The 22,264-nt window shown below is 42.1% G+C and overlaps 1 protein-coding gene across 1 annotated transcript in view; it reads right to left on the bottom strand.

The window, feature by feature from the left end:
* Window positions 1–5,858: 5,858 nt before the first annotated feature.
* Window positions 5,859–22,264, bottom strand: part of CCDC160 (coiled-coil domain containing 160) — a 69,855-nt gene continuing 53,449 nt past the window's right edge. Inside the window, exons 2-3 of the mRNA XM_023517384.1 lie at window positions 14,652–14,832; window positions 5,859–6,863 (exon numbers count right to left, since the gene is read on the bottom strand). Coding sequence (XP_023373152.1) covers window positions 5,859–6,863; window positions 14,652–14,832 — 1,186 coding nt within the window. The remainder of the gene's footprint in view (window positions 6,864–14,651; window positions 14,833–22,264) is intronic.

Genomic DNA, 22,264 nt, shown 5'->3' with positions numbered 1-22,264 from the left:
AGGAAGGAAGGAAGGAAGGAAGGAAGGAGAAAGAAAAGAAAAGAAAAAGATTAGCTGGGAGTGGTGGCAGGCACTTGTAGTCCCAGCTACATGGGAGGCTGAGGCAGGAGGTTCACTGCACTCTAACCATGTGACAAAGCAAGATCCTGTCTCAAAAAAAAATTTTTTTTTTCATAACTAAGCTCTAACCAATAGTCCAAATGCAGGCTAGGGTAATATGACAGAAGGACAATCTCTTAGGTATGTCTCCTGTTATGGTCTGGAATATCCATGACAACAATCAAAGTCAACAGGCATGGGCTGAAAGGCAAAAGAAATGCTTCAAGGATACCCCAAAACATATCCTCAGAGGACCAGGTATAAGCCTAGTCTCCTGGGAAATGACAACCTGAGCCCAATAAAACATAATAATCATTAAAAGGGTAGGTGTGATCAAAGGTGTCGTTCAGGGCAGAACCCTGAATAGTAGCTCTGACCCTCTGACCACTATACAGGGGAAACCCCACCTTGGTACTCAGTATTGCAAAGGAGGGCACACCTACAATACACAGATAACTATAGCCTCAGTGTCTTAGGAGTACAAAAAACGAGACAATGGCTTATTCTTATCTTAGCAGCTGTAGTAGTGGGTCTCCAGCTGCACAGCTCCCTGTGCCAAGGGGAAATGGAAAATAATAGCTTCTCTTGTCTCCAATCCCTTTTCCTAGATGAGTTCGTTCCCACTGGAGCACTAGAGCAGGGCTTTCTTCTCACTCTGATCCTCGGCCTGCCAGGGCCAGGGGCCAACCTTACACAGACCTGATTGCAGGGGGGCTGGCGAGGCTCTTACCCAAGAAATTCCCTTTACAGGATCTTTCCTGAGGCCAGAAAGGCCATCACAACAGATTCATTACTTTGGCTTAAGGCTTCATATACCAATGAAATCAAAATATCCTCCCTGCAACCTGTTCCACCTTCCCAAACATATATACAAATCATTGATATACATATTATGAATGAGTTGGTATTCTCCAGAGAACATGGTAAGTGTAAAGAGCTTGGTGAGAGTAACAGCTGGGAGGAGATAGATAGACTTGGCCAATTTCCCCTTGTCAGTTAGGCAATAATGATGATGATAACAAAGGTGACCTTTATTGACTATGTTACCTCATCTTAACCTCCCAACACACTATTAACTCTGTCTTACAAGATGAGGAAACTGAGCTACAGAGAATTATGCAACTTGCCCAAGGTCACACGGCTAGTGGATAACCAAAGTTTGTCTACTTAATCTCTACACCATGTGCTTCTTTCTTTGGAGAGAAGGGGAACTATGGTGTTTCTCTTTTGTATATCCCTTTGAAACCAGACCAATCACAGTAGATTTGGCTGGATTATTATGACTACAATCTCTTAAGTCTTTTGTTTTCAATCCCCCCCCAAAAAAAATTGATGGCAGACAAAGGTACAGTAGCACCCGCAAAATTGTCTTCTGCAGCTTGGTGCCTGGACTCTGGTCTTTATTTGTATCATGAGAACGTCATTCTCCAGTCTATCTGTAAATGAGCAGTAATGTTGAAATTCATGGTTGTTTTCAGAGTGGAACCTCAAACAGCACTTTAAAAATCAGCAACACGTAACATCCCAGTACTTTTTAATTCATTGCTATTAAAAGTCCTCTTTGAAGCCAAATAGACCTTCCACATTCACATTCCAGAAATGCCCCTATCCCCTTTCCCTTTGCTTTGCCTGGAAAAATTCTTATCCCTTCAAGTCCAAGCTCAAATGTCACCTCCTTTATGAAGCCATTCCCAGCTTTTTTTTGGGGGGGGGAACAGAGTCTCACTATGTCACCCTCAGTAGAGTGCAGTGGCATTACAGCTCACAGCAACCTCAAACTCTTGGGCTTAAGCCTCAGTGTCCCAAGTAGCTGGGACCATAGGTGCCAGCCACAATGCCCAGCTATTTTTTGTTGCCATTGTCATTGTTGTTCAGCTGGCCCAGGCCAGGTTCAAACCCACCACCCTCAGTGTATGTGGCTGGAGCTGTAACCACTGTGCTACAGGTGCCGAGTCCATTCCCAACTCTTAAGGCAGAATGCATTAGCCCTCCTCTATGTCTCCACAGCACTTTTTATTAGCATTGCTAGTATAGCTCTTTTGTTTTGGTTAGTTGCTTACATAAATCCTTTTGTCCTCACATCCCCAGCCCAGCTCCTTCCATATTTTACCAAATCTAAAACTCCAATTGTAAGATACACCATTATTTCATAAACGACTAAGAAAAAAAACAGCAACAATTATACGATGCCATATCATCAATTTGGGGACTACATCCTGAATTCAGGAAAGTCAAAATGTTTTGGAAATAAAGCTATGGTACTTAGTGTTCAGCAAGTTATTATAGAAGTGGACTGTGAACCCAGCTGGAACAGATATTCCTAGAGCACTGTGACAGTCCATGCTTCCTACTAAGTAAGGGACTGGAAGTTGGTGGCGAATGGTGTCTGGTTGTGCTGCTGATTTCAAATATTTTGCCCAACAGATTAAAGAGATGAGTGGCCTGATGTGTCATCTCTGTTAAAAAACAAAGACAGAAATAAAGATCTTTGTCTCCCATTCAGTATACTAAAAGGTACAGTGACAATATATTCTGATCAAAATTGGGGGACACTTAATGCAACAAGAGTGATTACAGAGGCAATGGTGGGGACAGAATATTTGTGTCTGTCTTGATTCTGGTTACGCCAGTTCAACCCACTGCTGCTCCCGTCTGTCTACGGAAAGGACCAGTAGCTGCCCTGCAGCTTTCTCCCAGCTTTTTCCAGCCCTGCTCTTAATTTGATGTGATCCCTTCCCACGTCCAAACTGTTGGCTCTATGGCCTTGTTTTCCCTTTGTCCTTGCCATTTGAAGTTGGTGATTATATTATCTCCCTGGGTAATGTCTGGACCGAGGCTTTCAGTAGGGCCTTTCCATAGGGTGGGTCTTGCTGGGTCTTAGCATCCCACTCTGCCTCACCAAGAATCTGTCGTCCAGTTCCACCCCAGAAACACAAACCCTGCCCCCACCCTAGAGCTGGGCTAAACCAGGCACTTATCTTGGCTGAACCTCCTTCCACCACACTCCTTCCCTGCCCCCAAGCACACACACACATTCATGCAAGATAAACCACATTGTCGCTGAAAACCTTAAGTGTATGGTTGCTTGACAAAAATTCTCCTGGAATAAAAGTTCCTCTTTAGAAACAGAATTGTACTGAGAGGATTAAGCCTAGTGGCTTAATTAACACAATGCAAAATATTTTAAACACATAAGCAGCTCTGCACACCAGCATTCAGGGAATGGGGGTCTTTATGGGAGCAAGGACAAAGGGGTAATTTTTTTTTTTGAGACAAAGTCTTACTATGTCACCCTCGGTAGAGTGCTGTGGCATCACAGCTCACAGTGACTTCAAACCCTTGGGGTCAAGCAATTCTCTTGCCTCAGCCTCCCAAGGAGCTGGTACTACAGGTGCCCACCACAACGCCCAGCTATTTTTTTGTTGCAGTTGTCATTGTTGTTTAGCTGGCCTGGGCTGGGTTTGAACCCGCCAGCCTCGGTGTATGTGGCCAGCACTGTAACCATTGTGCTACGGGCACTGAGCCCAAAGGGGTAATTTTTAAGGGGCTAATAAAGAAGGAAGCATAATATGGCAAAGAGTCCCTAGGTTGCTTTTGTGCCTAGACTCTTGGTGGGAAGCAAAAAACCTGAAAGCCATCTCCCCCTTTGAAGCAGGCTCCCAGTGCCCAGGTTAAATTTATCAGGATTAAGACAGAAAGCTCCAAAGATTATCTCTTCCAATTTAGTCCAATCTTCCCAGGCCAGGCAATTCTTGCTTAGCCTCTGAGTCACCTTCGTTTGTCTCCGTTCAGTGCCATCCCCAACCTTAATGAGTAAAGAGGAAACAAGAGAAGGGAAGAGAAATAACCTCACTTTCTCTGTTGATTTATTATTCATAGTATTTGGAGATGTTTGAACTATAAAAAGGAGGCTGCTTACTTTGAAAGGAGGGTCTGCAAGGTAGGTCCCCCAAAGTATTAGAACCGAACACATCCAATGCCATAGGAGTTTTACTTCCAAACAGATATAGTTACACTTGCAAATAAAATAATTGAGATTCAATTACAGAACATCAGAACTGAACAGAATCTCGGCGATAGATCTGCTGCCTCATTTTATAGATGAGGACTTCCAGGCCTAGAAAGTTAACTAGCTAGTTAACGGCAGAGCAGGTACTAGAACCAAACTGTCCTGACTCCCAGTCCAGGAATTTTCCCATCAGGAAAGATACCTAAGCCCTTACAATTGCATCCTACCCTCAAGGTCATTATGAAAGTTTTGCTATCCACAAAATCAAGAAATATAAAATCCACGTAGAAGGAAACAAATGAAGCCCTCCCAGCCACATGGATAAGCCAAGCAAGTTGAAATTTGCAGGGGTGAATCAGAAAGGACACTGTCAATTGTTGTGTTTCTTGGAAGTGAAATAATGGACCAGAACACAGTCTGTCTCAAAACTTTTGTAGTGACCTGTGTAGTCTGCAATTACATTTGGTTCACTGGACTTAAAAACACCATGCAAATAGAGCTCCAATTACAAGAATTCTTGAAGACTGATACAAACAAATGCAAAGAATCAAGTGGCCCATCACTTCACCAAAGGATTGAGGTAGATCATCTCTATAAGTACAAAACAAATTGTCATTCCCTGAGCCCCTTTCATGGCTGGATTACCATATAAATCAAGCTGGTTCACTAAGAGCTTACCTAGACGACGTTCAACACCTTTCCCCGTGGTCCCAGCCAGACAGAAAACTTAAGAAATTTTCCCCTGGTCTAATTTTGGAAGAACTGTGTAAACAACGCCCCTTGCTGGTCAACATAAGGAAACGCAAAGCCACTGCTGACAAAAGCAGGGCTCTAACAAGGTCACAGCAATGTCTCTAACTCATCTTCTACTCTATGGGAACCATGGCCAGGTCAAAAGACAAAGCACGGGGAAAACAGCAGGGGGAAGGAAAAAAAAGTGCATTTTTTTTCCCTGAGATGTTTATATGTGCCTAACTACAGTTAGACCCCAAAGAAGGCAGATACATTTTTGGTATCCTACTAAGTCTGAACAGGCAGTTATCAGACCCATGTACATATGCTATGCTTATACACATAAGCAAGATTTTTATTGTTAACATCAATGATCACTGTGGGAAGACTATTCACGGGTCAAGTATCTATTACTCACAAGATCATAAAATGCAGGCCAGGTGTGGTGGCTCACGCCTGTAACCCTAGCACTCTAGGAGGCTGAGGAGGGTAGACTGTCTGAGCTCCTGGTTCCAAAACCAGCCTGAGTAAGAGCAAGACCCCGTCTCTAAAAATAGCCAGGCGTTGTGGCAGGCGCCTGTAGTCCCAGCTACTTGGGAGGCTCGGGCAAGAGAATCACTTGAGTGGAAGAGTTTGAGGTTGCTGTGAGCTACGATGCCAGAGCACTCTACCGAGGATGACAAAATGAGACCCTATCTTAAAAAGTAAATCATAAAATGCCTGTTGATTTGTATTCATAAACAATTTGATGAACCATTACGTGTTTTTGAGTGAAAAAATATATGTATATGTATATGAGATTTTCAAAGATTCATCTCTACTCGGACTCTTTTTCAATCACTGGAAAGAGAAAGCAGAAGGCTTGTGATTAACATCTATGTCTTTTACGATGCTCTGATTGGCCAAAAATGAAAATGATGTCTTATTAACATGCATTTTAAGTTCGTACACAAAGAAAACACAATACACACTGATTTGGCTCAACAACTTGCCTGAGGAAAGGCTTTTTTTTTAAGTTTTAAAAAAAATCCCCACTAAAGGGGTCAAAGGCACTTGATGTCGTTACCACTGAAGCGAAGTGTTTCCTAAGCAATTCCAGGGCTCTGTTATTTCTCGCCTGTAGGGACTTCTCAGCTCTTAGTTCATTCTTGATGGCATTGAGCTCTCCGCGGATCTTCTTTATTTCTACTTCATAATACAATTTCATTTCTTCTTTTAGGAGTGTATTTCCAACCTCCGTCTGATGTTTCAACTTCCTAACTGCGTCTTTTAAGTCTTTGTTTTCTTGGTCCAACTTCTGGATGACTTCTTTGGCTTGCTGGAGCTCGTCAGTTAAGGATTTTACGTTTCTTGATTTTTCAGATAGGTCATTTCTCAACGCTTGCATTTTCCAGTCGCTCTTTGAAGTATCCTTCCCTTTTTCTTGGAAATTTAGGGGTTTTGTGGGTACTTCCTTTTTGGAGTTCAAAAGCTCCTTCTCAGCACTTTCAAATTCTTCTTCTATCTTTCGGCATTTCATATTAAGTTCTTCTAGTTCTTCATTCAAAATATTCAGGCGAACTTTTGGAGACATTCCTTCGGTAAATTTCTTCCTCTTGTCCGGTGGTGGTGGACTTGGTGATTTCTTTGTATTCCAGGTAGAGGGCTCTTCTGTGCTGTTAAAGCTTGCTTCTGTTGCAATATCCACAACAGAAGATTGGCAGGAGACAGAATTGGTTGTGTCCACTTGACTCTTTGCCATGTTCATCTTTCTCTCTCTTAAATTTGGTTCTTGTTCTTTGTCATTGCGTTGGGAAATATATTCCTTCTTCTTAAATGCATTTTCTTCCTGAAAGTTTCGGCCAGACATATTGTAAATTCCTTCTGTTCTCTTGGTCACCTCTACAGTAGTTTGGGTTTGTTCAGAAGATTCAGGCTGAGAAGCCATTTCTAGAACATCTTGTGCACTAAAAAAAGGAGTAAACATATGCTCCTTCCAGTGTTTTCTCCTAGCATCCACTTCTTCCCGTACCTCTTCTAATATCTGAAAAACAAAATTTCAAATCCAGGCACATCATTTATACTGGCAGCTATTACAGAAGAAAGCAGCAAGAATGTTGGCTCACATGGGGGAAAAATCTGAACATTTGAGGGCTGGGTCTCCCTCTAACTCACTGGGTGACTTGGGCCTCAGTTTCCTCATTTATAAGTTGAAAGGGCTGAACTAGTTAAGTCCTATGGATACTTCCAGCTTTAAAATTCTTTGATCCTGTGAAATAGGACCAGTAAATGGACACATTTAGCTACTTATTCTAAGTAGAGTAGGAGAAAGCAACTGAACATGTGAAAACAGACTGCTTTAAAATAATTAAAAAAATTGAAATTAATAGATTGGTAATACCTGTGCTTTCAATATGTCTGATTTTTTTTCCTCTAGTTCTTTGGATTGGACTATTGTTTATTCATTCTTTAAAGTGACTAAAACATCAGGGCTTAATGAAATGTGAGCTGCTTTTGGTAAAGTATACCATGCAGACTTCCTTATGACTAACTCTGCCAACTGCCCTTGTGTCTTGACCTATAAATTCCTGCTATTCCAGTCTTAGGCTTTGCTTTTAGGCAAGACTGCCAAGAGTACAGAATTCTATCCGTTTTGACAGCAATTTCATGAAGAGAACCTAATGTCAACAACTGAAAATATTAATACCATCAAATGTGGTTTTCTCAAGATACTGACTCTGAGTGAAGTTTTTAGGTAAAAATTTAGTATAAGAAATCACAACAAATTCTGCAAATCTGTAAAACTTAAAAGATGGTTATTTTGTTCCAAAAAGAACCTTCCCTGTTCAAAGGGAATCCTTTCCTAAGGTACTGAAATATTGGATCAGTTAACTACTTCTGAGAGAAGGAAGAAAGAACTCAAACAACTTTGAAGGGATGCTGGCATCTGAAGCCATGGTAGCTGAAGGTACCCCGAAATGGTGAAGAGGAGAGGGTGACTTTAGTCATTTAATATATTATTTTACTCTATTTGTCACATCACCACTGAGAAAAATCAAAGTATGCCTGCAACCTGTTTTAACTATGCATGCAAATGTAATTTTCTCCTGGTAATGAGGAATGGCAAATGTCATGTCAATTTCTTAATTAATATTTGACTTATTTGTAGCGATTTTGGAGAATACAAAAAAGCCTCCCCAAACAAAAGAATTGTCCTTTATGATCCCATGGTGCTAAGATAGCTACTTTTTGGTATACTATCTCTCCAGTCTTTTCTGTTTAGAAAGAGTAGTTTATTTTAAATTACAGATTTTCCTTGCTATAGGCAATCAAGGAATAAACTTGATATCTACAGGTATCCCTCCCCCACAAAAGTAGAAACAGGGACTCATTTTCCCCGATGGTACATCCCTACTGGCAACTGTTTGGCTTTGAGGAAAAGTGAGGGTATAAATATTCTTAACATGAACTTTGTGGAGGGTTCAGTGAAGGTGTTAAAAATGATTGGTTCAAAAGCCATAAGCCGAGCTTAACTGAACTAGTTTAGTCAATCAGACCATAGTGATAAACTCAGACTTGAGATTCATATGCATTTGCCATTGGAGTATCATCTCCTTTCGCTTGAAATAGTCCTTTCTGACTTTTATTCTCTAGAAACATCTATGATCCAACTGTTCTTAAAGGGGAAGATTATCATCATCCTCATTATCATCATCCAATGTGCATGCAAATGAGTAGGAATTATTACAGCAATCATAAAGGAGAGGAACAGAGACAGAAGACAGGAAGGTGATGCCAACTTTCCAGTCACCTTATTTTAGTAGCTATTTCTTTTTACCTGATAATTTTGTAAAAGACGAAAATTCTAATCTGTTAGCAATGGCAGAGAGATTACTATTCCTCCTACCTAATTCTGGATGAAGGGCATTAGTGGGATTGATCAGGAAGGAGATAAGCAAAGGGGCAAGTAAAGTGAGGCCACTTTATATCTAGAGATAGCAATAACGACACATGGGAGATAGAGATCTGGGTATAGATAAAGGTTAAAATAGAAAACTCTTCTCATTAAAATTTTGCTCCATGAAAAAGTGACTGCTAGTTCAACTCTTCCATGAAGCACTGGCAAAACACACATCCACACTTTTAAATTTTCACTATAGTTTGTCCTTGAGCTTCTGTATAATTTCCTGGGTGTTTGAAAGGAAATGCCTTTCAATGAACCCTGCGTAGCCAATGCTCTTCAAAGAACTGGGAAGATTCCACTTATTTTATAACTGAGGTCCAGAGATGTTAAGTGACTTGACCAACACCACACAGACCGTAGTAGTAAAACCGAGGACCCTGTCTCCCAGGCCGGTGCTTGTTCTAAAACTCCTCTTTATTCATGTGTTACCTTTCATCCACAAATTGAAAGAAAACAACTTACTATTTTCAGAGCTTAGGTATCTTTTAAGGGCCACAAAAGAAGAGAAGAAAAAACGAAGGGGGGAGGGGAAGGAGAATTGCATGTCATATATCAAAGAACAGAAAGAGAAAGGGTTGAAAAGCCTTTTGGAATTTCCCTCCCAAGGCTTACACAGGGCAGGGTCAAAGGGTCTCTGAGCTGTTCCCTTTTCCCCCTCTCTTTCATTGGCAAGATATTCTTTAAGGGCTTGTTCCCAAATCTAGTCACAGACTGTGGCAAAGCCCAGAGTGGGGGTAAAAGCTGCCAGTCTCATCTTCTCTTCACAAATTGCACTGTTTGTTTTGTTTTTATATACAGAACAAGTATGGCATTAGTGTTCCTTGGCAAGAACAAGGAAAATATTTTGAAAAAAAATGACACTCCTCTACCCTGGGCTGGCCACCATTTTGTTCTCAATAAATTTGACTAAGTAACTTGTTGCAGCATAAGGCAAACTGAACCAGAAGCCATAAATGAAAGGGTAAGCATGTCTTTTTAGCAGGTCAGTTGTGAACACTGCATTGGGTACTGAAGGTCTGAAGGGTAGGGGAAGGAGGCCCACGAGGAACAAAAACAAGTAAGCAAGAACCCAGACCAAAATATATATATATATAAAGTCATATGACAAAAATAACATCAGTGCTGTAAGTCTAAGACAGCAGCAACCTCCCAGAAGTCCTCGGGACTGCACTGTTAAGGCATGGGTGTCTATAATGTGAATGACTATATCTATTCATTTGCATCCGGCATGAATTAATAATGGACTTCTGATGTTCTAGTGTCTCACTGAAACATCACCATTCATCCTCTGGTGACTTTTTTTCTTTCAGTGGCAAAATAGCAGGACATTTTTGTAGAGTAAGGGATCTCTCATCACATGGAAGTACTTTATATTCACCTAAAGAATTGGGGGGCTGCTGATAAAATAAATTGAAAATGAATTTATAATGTAATGTGATAACCATAATATACATTTTGAGAGCTGAGCATAGAGTGATGATCATTTACTATGGATCTTTAAGTACACTGTTCCACAAAAATCTGAGGTGTAAGCCTACTATCCTCAAATGGCTGAAGAAAATAATACACTACTGTTTATTGTGAAAGGAGAAATCCACAAAACCATCTCAGTTTTATTTTCAAGGTAGGGCCTTAGGGAGTATGCTCAAATTAAGGTGGTTATAAAATTTAATTACTTCTTTTCTAAAATATTCTTATTTTAAGTCAAATGCTGTAGAGATATTTGATGATGTAAATCAAAGATTTTTTTTTCTGTTGCTTTATCCCATGGACATTAGAATTTGATTTCAAATTTTTCAGAACCATCCCTTTGCACAAATACAGATCTACCTGCACAATGGAATTATTCTTCCAGAAAGAAGTGGTCATGGATTGGAAAACAGTTCTGTAAGAACACCAGAGGCATTGTCCCACCTCACAGCATCTTTCCTCTCAAACTTTGTAAACTTTCTTAACTGAGAAAGGTGGTTGGAAAAGGTCATCCCCAACCGTGTTGAGCAACTTTCTGTCACTACCCTCCACCCCTCAGCAGCTCTCAACTAGGGACAGGGCTTCTTGGTCACTGCCCAGAGGCAATAAGATGAAGACAAAGGGCCCCTCTGAGCACAAGGCACTTTCTCCCTCCATTCTTGAATGGACTCCCAAGAAAAACTGCTCGGCCAAAATAGGAAAAAAGTCTGTTACAAAGGAAGTCACTCGCTTTGCTTCTTTGCTCAATTGTCCAATTTGTTCTCACTTCAAAGCAGCGGTCCTCAACCTTTTCTTCCTGCCTTATGGTTTTAAATAAAATTTTATTCATCAAATTAGGCTTTTTACTAGAAGTTCTTACAATTTGCATGTAATTAAAATCAATTTCTGCATCTATATGGAACTTTAAGTGGCTGAGACTATACTGTGCTAGATTTATTAAAAGGGACTTTTTCATCAACCTTTTTGCCCCCCCTGCTTCCACTGTTTCTAGGCACAAAACACTGTCATCATGGCCCTCTTTCCAAAGGAGAAGATTCTGACCTGTCCCCTCTGTGCAAGAGTCTCCTTTCTCTACCCTCTTTCACTGACTTGCAGAAAACTGTTAGGACCCAAATGAATTGTTTGAAGTTAAGGTGGATCAATATGTTTTACTCTGCAAAATTGTGCGGAAGAAAGAAAGGGAATCCTTGAGAAAGGAATTGAGTATGGACGGTGGTAGAAAAAAAAGACTGGGCTCGGCGCCTGTGGCTCAAGCGGCTAAGGCGCCAGCCACATACACCTAAGGTGGTGGGTTCGAATCTCCAGACCGGGCCCGCCAAACAACAATGATGGCTGCAACCAAAAAATGGCCAGGCGTTGTGGCCGGCGCCTGTGGTCCCAGCTACTTGGGAGGCTGAGGCAGGAGACTCGCTTGAGCCCAGGAGTTGGAGGTTGTTGTGAGTGTGATGCCATGGCACTCTACCCCGGGGGGGATAGCTTGAGGCTCCATCTCAAAAAAAAAAAAAAAAGACTGAAGGAGTCAGATCTCTTGGTTCCACACTTCAAATCTGCATCAAGATTTACGTGTTGGGATTCTAAGATTATTCACCTGTAAAATAGAAACAATAAACCTATTCCATAGGTGGTTTAAAAGTAAATGAATAATGATGGAAATGGAAGCAGTTTTTAAAGAATACTGTAAACTATGGGTTTTGATCATTTTTAGGCTTTCTTTGCCCTCCTTTTGAACATAAACCAGCCAGTTAAACAATCTAACCCTTCTGCAAAGACATGGACTCCAAAGTGCCCAGCCTGAAGTCATCAGACCTCAGGAAAAAAGTGAGTGTGGAAAAAACGTAGGTAGTACTAAAAATGTATGTAAACAGAAGGGAACTTAAACTCCAATCTTGGATTAGTTTAATCTCCATCACTGGGGAAGAAGTAGCCCTAACTACTGTAAGTTAGTTATTGATGTCCCCAAATTTCTGAAGCTAAATTGATTCTATCTGAGAAGAAAAGCAGTCTTTGCTACAACCTAATATATTTGCATTTTTATGATCAATGGCTTTACCAAGAACTTTCAAAATGCTCCACTGTTTCTCAGGACCACTTCTCTTTTTTTCCTTTAATTTAAAGAGGTTTTATTCTGAGCCGAATTTGAGGATCATGACCCCCCAAACCACACCCAAGAAGCCTTGAGCAAGTGGACTCATGGTGGTGGGGTTACCGTTTGATTTTATACATGTCAGGCAGACAGGAATTACAGGTGAGGTCATAAATCAATTCGTGGAAAACCTACATTGGTTTAGCCCCCAAAGGTGGAACATCTGGAAGAGGGGGAGAGCTTACAGGTTATAGGTGAATTTAAAGATTCTTTAGGTGACAATTGGCTGCGTTAGGATTTGTCTAAAAGACCAGGACTCAGTGAAAAGGAATGCTTAAGATAAAGGGTCTGTTAATCAGAGACGAGAAACTGGATAGACTCAAGTGGTTTGTTATGTATACTGAGGACCTGCAGGTAGGCCTTGCATAGCTTAGGCCTGTTGATGAGTCACAAAGGACATCTCTAAGAAGGGCCACTTCTTTGAAATGCAGGAGTATTAGTTTGAAGATTAGCAAGGATGACTTTGCACTCTCGGCATTTCCTACAGACCTTTATTAGGCCAATACGCTATGATGACCTGGCATCTTACTTCATCTTTGTATCCTTGTTACCTAAAACATAGTAAACTTCATTAAATATCTGTCGAATGAATGATCCTTAATATTCTTCCTGAAAATTCTATAATGCTCTGATCCTAATGAAGGCTTTACAAAAATACTTGTAACTATTCCTCTGCCTTATAAAGTGTTCTGGGTGATACTTTAGGGAAAGGACTTTTATTTTTCCCTTGAAGTTTATTAGCTTAGCTAAAGTCTTCAGGACCCTTTTCTTTTGTATTTTTATGAGGCCTCCTTCCAAGTGTACTGTGACAATGCAGACTGATGATCTGGTTCCAAGGTTGAAGATTTATGTCGGGTAAGGCTATGTGCTTTTAAAGGTCCACAATAAGATATCAACCAACACAACTATACTTACATGTCCTGGGGTCCAGGGTCTTCTGCTGGATGTCATTTCCTTTCTTCTCCAGTTTGAACTGGAAAATAAAAAATTCCACCTCCCTCAGCATATTGTGAAATATAGTTACCAGAATGCCCAAATTCATGTTTATATCTGAGATGTAGACTAAAATTACAAACAACAGAATGTCATTTGGCCTATCTGAAATGTGATATGAGACAGAGGTTTCTCTTTTTAAGTTGTCAACCCATTTTCCTATTATGCCATGAAGTCCTCCTTCCGCTAGCGATGCAAATACCAAATGGGACAAGAATCACGAGTGACACAGTATCTCTTCATCTTTAGCACTTATTGAACAAAGGAGCCGTCACTGGTGGGGCAATAGTGGTACGCTTAAAGGCAACAGTATGCCAGGAAACTACATTCACAAAGGGCTGGATCTTGCCTCCCTTCCTCCCTGAGAATGTAGTTAATTTGAAAAAAACATTAAAAAGGGAAGTCAGGCCGCGCCTGTGGCTCAGTGGGTAGGGCGCCGGCCCCATATACCGAGGGTGGTGGGTTCAAACCCGGCCCGGCCAAACTGCAACAAAAAAATAGCCGGGCATTGTGGCGGGTGCCTGTAGTCCCAGCTACTTGGGAGGCTGAGGCAAGAGAATCACCTAAGCCCAGGAGGTGGAGGTTGCTGTGAGCTATGACGTCAAAGCGCTCTATGGAGGGCGACAAGGTGAGACTCAAGTCTTCTGATTTTTGCCTTAACCTTCCAGGGTTCTGACATATGGGCCAAGTGTTCACTTCACGGGACACATTGTCTTCCCTATTGTTCAGCAACTATTGAGGGGGAAGCAAAGTACCACTGAAAACCAGGCCCTGTGACCAGTTATTACCCCTAATTCTTTGTTATCAGTGTGAAATTATTCCCTCTAGAAGAAAAGATACTAGGGGAGTCACCTTACTTCCAAAGGCTGAGACTTTATTAGTATGGGAGTCACATTCTTGCTATAAAGCTGTATGTTTGTATGCATAGTTCGGGGGGGTTTCTCTGTAAATGGTTAACTGAAACTCTTACCATGCCCGCTTCCAGTGGAGCGAAGGTGGCTCGGGTCGAGGCGCTGCTCTGGCCCCCATTGTAGGTGACACTTTTTACTTCCCCTGTCCCAACTCTGTCGCCGGCGGGCAGCGGAAGAGGGCCGACCCCACTCCTGCGTCCACACCTCCTCTAGCACGCCGGGTTCCCTTTCCTCTCAAACACCCGCACTCTGGACCCCCGCCCCTTCGCCCCCAAGCCCCTAAGCCCCCAGTGCCTGGGAAGAAGAGGGGCGAGCCCAGGGGAGCCCGGGTTTTCCCTTCCGCAGACTTACCTGGAAGCGCGTGTGCGGTCTGGAGGGCACTGTTCCCTCTTTCCCGAAGCCGGCCACCACCGGCGGGCGGCAGCCCCTTCTTCGACGCCAGCCACCGCGACCCGGCCCGGCCGGCCCGGGGCTGAGTCTCTGCTGTGCAGCGCCAGCGCGGGTCGCGCCGTTGCCTAGCAACCGACAGGCCCTATTTAAAGGAACCTGGGTGCTAGGGACAAGAGCCGCTTGCGGGTGCTGCCCGCCGGGCAGTCAAAGCCTGGCCGGAGGCCGGAGCATGTCCGGAGAGGCGGTACCGCAACGGCTTCTCCCCCGCAAGAAACAGGAGCTCACGGGAAGCGCGCCGGGTCAGGGTGGGACGCGGCGAGAGACTGCGGCCCCACCCACAGTGCGGTTACTACGGAGGGTCTCTGTGACTCACAATGCACCTGAACCCTGTGATCGTAGCGGGGCGGGGAGGGCGTGGCCCCGGGCTAGTCCTTAGGCCTACTATTAGTAACATGACCTTGTGGAGGGTTTGTTCTGGAAGGTGGCCAGTTTGGTTCAGAGTGCCTAACAGTTTGGGAATCACGCCCCTCCTCTCCTCCCCTCGCACACCCTAGCAGATCCACACACTCATCTGACCTCTGCCCGAGAGAATTTCTGCCTCTGACCAAGGTCAGGAGAGCAGTGTGTTCTGACTGTGCCCCTTTGGGCTTGTATGTCAGCTAACCCATGGTTTCCTCATTCGACAATCAAGAGTTTCCTTAACCACTCTTTCACCTATTTGAATTTAAACTGCTTCTACCGCCCAGCGCGGTGGCTCACGCCTGTAATCCCAGCACTCTGGGACTCAGAGGCAGGCGGATTGCTTGAGCTCAGGAGTTGGAGACCAGCCAACTCTAAAACTAGCCTGGTGTTGTGGTGGGCACCTCTAGTCCCAGCTACTCTGGAGGCTGAGGCAAAAGGATCGCTTGAACCCAAGAGTCTGAGGTTGCTGTGAACTAGGACGTCAGGGCACTCTACCCACGGGGAAAAAGTGACACTCTGTCTCAAAGAAACAAAACTACTTTAAGCTACTAGATGTAAAATTGTTTCTTTTTATCAGTCCCCAAAGTACTCTCCGTGCTTCAAAGTTTGCTCACTACTCTCAGGATTTGGTTGGGACACACACACACACACACACACACACACACATATATTTTAGAGACTGAGTCTCACTTTTCCGCCCTCAGTAGAGTGCGATGACATCACAGCTCACAGCAACCTCCAACTCCTGGGCTTAGGCGATTCTCTTGCCTCAGCCTCCCAAGTAGCTGGACTACAGGCGCCCACCACAACGCCCGGCTATTTTTTTGTTGCAGTTTGGCCGGGGTCGGATTTGAACCCGCTACCCTCCGTATACGGGGCTGGCGTTCTACCCACTGAGCTACAGGCGCCGCCCCCATGACATATATTTTAATCACAGTATTTTAATGAATGAATAAATGATCTTCTCAGACTTTGATTGGCCTGGTTGCCAAATACTGGTTCTTCCTTCACCACGATGGACCTGGCTAAAGTTGAGGGACCCAAACAGTAGACCTGGGGTGTCTGAAATAGTGATTCTTAGGAAAGCTAGTATTTTCTAGGAAGCGGGAGAGTGAAAGGAAATATTGGCTCTTGAATCTCAAGCGAAAGGAGACTTAAGCACGTTTTTTACAGTGACGGTCTACTTTTTCTAGAAGGGCGTGACTTAGGAACAATACCGGGATACATTTCAAAGCTTCCAAACTTCTTGGGAACCGGATCTAACAGGTGTTTGGGAGCTGGCAAGGTTTCATTCAGGCGCCCTGAGGCTTAGTTCTCAGTCCCCTTTTTCCTCCTTAGAGAACCAAAGTCAACAAAGTTTGGAGGTAGGAAGACGCCTAATATCAATACGTGTTTTATTATGAACTCTGTCAGAATTAGCTTGTGGGACTCTGACAAAACTTCTTTCCTTGATATTGAGTCTCCGAATTGTCTTACATACATCGTTTGTTTTAATTATTTTCAAAGGATCCCATTTATTTTTGTTTGAGGTAAGATCCCTTCTTAATGTAATAAAAGAATTTTTCCTAATTGCTCTGTGCCTCAGTTTCTTAATTTGTAAAATGGGAATCATAATGTAAAATGGGAATCATAATTGTACCTAACTCGTAAGATTATTGCAGATTCAGCGAGTTAATATTTTTTAAACTCTTAGAACAGACACAGAGTAAATCCTGCATAAATGTTTGCTGCTCTTATTATTATCTTGCCTTATACATTCATTACACTCCTAAAATATAAATATACACTCACTGATGGTGATCATTCCACGTGTGCTCTGGAAAATGGAGTCAGAAATGTCAAGACCCAGAATTCCAAACCTTTATTTCAAGTAGGGTTTCAGACTCCCACTAAGCAACTCCACCCCATTCTCACATTCCTGAAAAAAGGCCCAAAGGATTACCTTGGGTCTGCTGTATTCTCTTTTTAAACGTGATGGGTCACCTCCTTCTTGAACTAGAGGTATCAAATGGTAGAAAATCAAGAGCAGTGAGGACACAGAGTTTGGATATTCAAAGCTACGGAAGGACTGGAGATGGATTTTCAAATATGTAAGTCAGAAAACAGTTTCCTATCCTCTGGAAGCTTACCTGATACTAAGACAACAAAACACTTTATAATAATAGATTATCACCTAGCTAAAGGACAGAGCCTACCATGTAGGAGATTGAGACCCAGAGAAGTAATGTGGTTTAATCTTTGATCATACAACAAAATGGGCTTCTTTAGATTGCCCTGGCATATGACCCTAGTTGGAGTAGCCTCAAACCTAGGATATTTGGGACAATAAGATATACATTTATAAGCATACGTTACGTGTGGATAAATAAACGATTCGTATAGATAATCATAGTACCTAACTTTTATCATGCTCCAAATCCTATGCATCAGGAAATTCTGTTGGCTGTACTCCAGAATCTGATAGTTTCTTAACACTTCCACCATTACCACCTGACGCTGACCTTCATCAGCTCTTAACTGGACTTCTGCAATGGCCTTCTGACTGCTTCTACAATTATCCACTGTGTTAGTTTCAGAGGGCTGCATAACAAAGTATCACAAATTGGGAGGCTTAAAGCAACAGACACATTTGTTCACAGTTCTGGAGGCTTAGAAGAAGCCCAAAGAGAGGTTGTTTGGGATTGGTTCCTTCTACAGGCTCTGAGTGAGGACCTCTTGTCTAGCTTCCCTAGTTTCCGATGGTGGCCAGCAGTCTCCCCCTTCCATGACTTGCAGATGTATCAATTCAATCTCTGCCTCTGTCCTCACATGTTCTCCCAACGTGTCTGTGTGCCTGCCCGTGGCTGCCTTCCCTCTGTGTGCCCAAATTTCCTTCCTCTTAAAAGGACATGAGCTGTTGGATTAGGGCCTACCCTCCCCTTGAGTCTTTATTCAAATCTGAGCTTCTCAGTGAGGCCTACCCTGACACTTTTATTTAATACTGTCAACTTTCAGCTCGATGCCTGTGGCCCAAGTGGCTAAGGCACCAGCCACGTACACCCAAAGTGGTGGGTTCGAATCCAGCCCAGGCCGCCAAACAACAATGATGGCTGCAACCAAAAAATGGCCAGGCGTTGTGGCGGGTGCCTGTGGTCCCAGCTACTTTGGAGGCTGAGGCAGGAGACTCGCTTGAGCCCAGGAGTTGGAGGTTGCTGTGAGCTGAGATGCCATGGCACTCTACCCAGGGGGATAGCTTGAGGCTCCTGTCTCCAAAAAAAAAAAAAATACTGCCAACTTTCAACCTCTCCAGCACTACTACTATGCCTTACCCTGTTCAAATTTTTTTGTAACACTATTTTCTTTTAATTTTTTTTTTTTAATTTTAGGGATAAGGTCTCAATCTCTGCTGAGGCTAGAGTACTAGCCTGAGCTAGTGGTATGATCATAGCTCACTGCACCTTCCAACTCCTGGGCTTAGGTGATCCTCCCACCCCAGCCTCCTGAGTAGATGTGACTACAGGTGCATGTCACCACCCAGTTCATTTATTTATTTATTTATTTATTTTTGAGACAGAGTCTCATTCAGTCGCCCTGCAGTTGAGTGCCCCAGGTGATTCTCTTGCTTCAGCTTCCCAAGTAGCTGGGACTACAGGCGCCCACTATTTTATTTCCTAACATACTCTATTGTGTTATCCTCTGTTTTCCCTACACTCCTTGTCCCCAGGCTGCACTATGCCATGAGCTCCAAGAGGGCAGGGATCTTTGATTCATTCGTGGATGTATCCTAAGCACCAAGCACAGTGCGCATGGTAACTACTAAACATTTATTTATTGACTGGATGAGCGAATGAATGGATGAATGAATTGAGCTCATACCATGTGCCAGGAGTGTTCCATTCAATGTTCATAACAATCTTATGGTGTAGGTACCATTGTTACCTATATTTTACGGTTGAGGAAACTGAAGGCACACAGAGGTTAAGTAACCGGCTAAACTCATACAATTAGGAAATGGTAGAGCTAGGGTTTGAACATGGCTGTGGAGTTTTTCAATGACCATACAGCATTGATACATGACGGGCATCTGACCACTAACCTTAGGGAGACCTTATATCCAGCTATCTCTTGTTTTGACGTTCACATTTTCCAACAGCAGGCAATGATCAGTAAGAGTTTTCAAACTATTCACATGTCATATTTTGCTAAGATATACTTTGATGATGTTTTGTACATTGCATCATACAAACTCTGGAGTCTATATGGGTTCAAATACCAGCTCTACCAATTAATCACTATATGTATTTGACTACATGGCTTAATTTCTCTGTATTCCAGGTTTTTCATTGGTCATTTGGGAAAAATTATAGCACTTATAGCACAAGGTGGTTGTGAAGATAAACTGATTACTTATATGTAAAGCAATTAGTGCTTGATAAATAGAAAGTACACAATAGGTCTTAGTTATTGGTACCGATAGTTTTGTGCAGCTCACAAATTTTGATACAGTCTTGCCTATAATCTAGAAGTTGTTAGACAAATCTATCCTTATTAGAAGTAGGAATAATAGCTACCTTGGGGTGGGTAGTGACTGGAAAAGAGTACAAGGCAGGCTTTTGAGGTTTGGGTAATATTCTGTGTTCATGTGGACACTGGTTACACGAATGTATTTACTTTGTGAAAAAATAATGGAAATACATACTTAAGATTTGGACCTTTCTTTCCGTTTATGTCCCTCAATAACATTTTATTCAAAACAAGTGAATTCAGCCTCATATCACTTTCTCCTACTTCCTCTATTCTTTTCTTAAATTTCTCCACACTGACATTTATCCAAGTAACGTTTGCTGAGCACCTCCATGTGCCTGGAATTGGTCTCAGAGCTAGAGGTATTCAGACAGGCAAATGTAATAATGCAATGATGGATGTATTCACAAATTAAAGAGGGGCTCAGATAAAGGAGTAGTTGATCAGAAAAGAGAGGCTTGAGTTAAGGAAGTCTCAAGCTCCTTGGAAGTTGAACCCTCTGAGCTGGTTCTTGAAAGATGAATAGTAGTTCTCTGGACAGACAAAGGAGATAAAAGCAGAAGGAATAACACATGCAAAAGCACAAAAGCTCGAAACAGCATGACAGGTTGAAAATCTTAAACTAATTCAGATTTACTGGAGCTTAAAGTGGACGGGAGGAGGTGGGAGGAGATGGAGTGAGAATGAGAGCCCACAGAAAAAGGTGCTACCAATTTGGTTTAACAAATTAAAATATTCAAAAAATCCTACTATATGAGTTCCCATAGCTGATTTACCTTACAAAAGCATTCCGCTGGATTCAGGAAATATTTATTAATTTATCTATAACATAATTAGGTAGTCTCCTAAATACTGAGTACTCAAAAATTAGTAAAATCAACAAACCCCAAGCCCCAGAATCATGAAGAAAGTGACTTCAAAGCACCTAATAATTAAATTGCTTAAAGCCAGTAATGGAGAAAATCCTAAAAGCAGCCAGAGGGGAAAACAACATATTATATACAGAGGACAGGGAGTTTCTTATCAGAAAAAGTGCGAGCCAGAAGGCAGTGGAAAAATATCTTTAAAGAAGTGAAAGAATAAAAATTCCAACCTAGACTTCTTTATCCAGTAAGTGATACATCTTTCAAAAACAAGGGCAAAGAACTTTTTTTTTTTCAGATACACAAAAGAAGAAATAATTCATCACTAGAAGCCTTGCACTGAAAGAAATGTTGAAGGAAGCCCTTCGGTACTGATACCAGACGAAATATCCGAGCCTACACAAAGGAATGCAGACCACTTTAAATGGTAAATATGTGGGTAGGTATAAATCTTCTTTCTTGTTTAAATCTCTCTAAAGATGGTCAATTGTCTAAAGCAAACATGATCAATAGTTTGCGGGTTTATAACATACACACAATAAAATGTATGACAAAAACAGCACAAATATTGGGAGAGAAGAAATGGAAGTATACTATTGTAAAGTTCTTGTACTATATGTGAAGTGTTAAATAGCAATCACTTGAAGGCACCCGAAATTAAATCAAATCACCCGAAATTAAAACAAATAAATAAAAATAAAATTAAAAAATCTACATACAGATAGTTCTCACTTTGCCTGATTCCAACACGTGCAAATTTCAGTTATACTGTTTGGTTAAGTAAAACCAGTACCTCCAAGAATACAGTTCAAATTTTAGCTGATGCAGTACGAGGTCCAGACTTTGCTGCTCGCTCTTCAGTTCACAAATAACTACGTACGTAGCAAATTGCGTCATGACCAGTGGCCAATCACATCACTTCTGCCAAAGTATGTCAGTCATCGGTCACTGCGCAGCTGTTACTCACTTCATGCACAGACAACAAAGCATGTAGTTGTGTTAACTCCATGAATCCCAGTGATAAACCCAAGCAACCTTTTACCAAAATCAGTAAGAAAAAGAGGAAATTGGACAACAAAGACGAAGGCAACAGGAAATAGAAAGTGAGAATACTAGAAGTGAAATTCAAATGCAACGTATTTGGAGTCATTGAAGAAATGGTTGAGAAATGGTGGGAATGGTGACGCCATTGCAAGGTCTCTAGATAGGCAACCAGAGGAACCTAGTGAAGGCAAACTTATCAGCATAAATGAGGAAGGGGATTGTGATAAAAAGGATGAAGATATTCCAGAAGAAGTGACGCCAGAAAAAGTTTGGAAAAACCCCTTTCACCTTAAAGGAGCTCTTCAAGATATTTCTTGACATTGAAAACATAAAGAATAAAATGTTGGGGGCGGCGCCTGTGGCTCAAAAGAATAAGGCGCCGGCCCCATATGCCAGAGGTGGCGGGTTCAAACCCAGCCCCTGCCGAAACCTGAAAAAAAAAAAAAAGAATAAAATATTGGAAGTGGGTTCAAACTTAGAAAAAGACCATGACAATTCGCCGAGCCATAGAAAAAATGTTTGCTCCATGTCATAAGTCATACAAAGAGAACAAGTGTTTACTGTTTTCAAATTGCTTTGATAAGTTTTTCTTAAACTTTTCAATTTTGAGACAATGGTAGATTCTCACGAAGTTGTAAGAAATAACACAGAGTGATCCAGTGTACCCTTTACCCAGTTGCCATCACCACAAGGCTCTTTTGT

The sequence above is a fragment of the Otolemur garnettii genome, unplaced genomic scaffold (genome assembly GCF_000181295.1).
Source record: "Otolemur garnettii isolate 467f Iridium unplaced genomic scaffold, OtoGar3 scaffold00109, whole genome shotgun sequence".
NCBI classification, from domain to species: domain Eukaryota; kingdom Metazoa; phylum Chordata; class Mammalia; order Primates; family Galagidae; genus Otolemur; species Otolemur garnettii.
The sequence above is the reverse complement of the archived record's forward strand: the minus strand, read 5'-3'. Positions and strand labels throughout refer to the sequence as shown.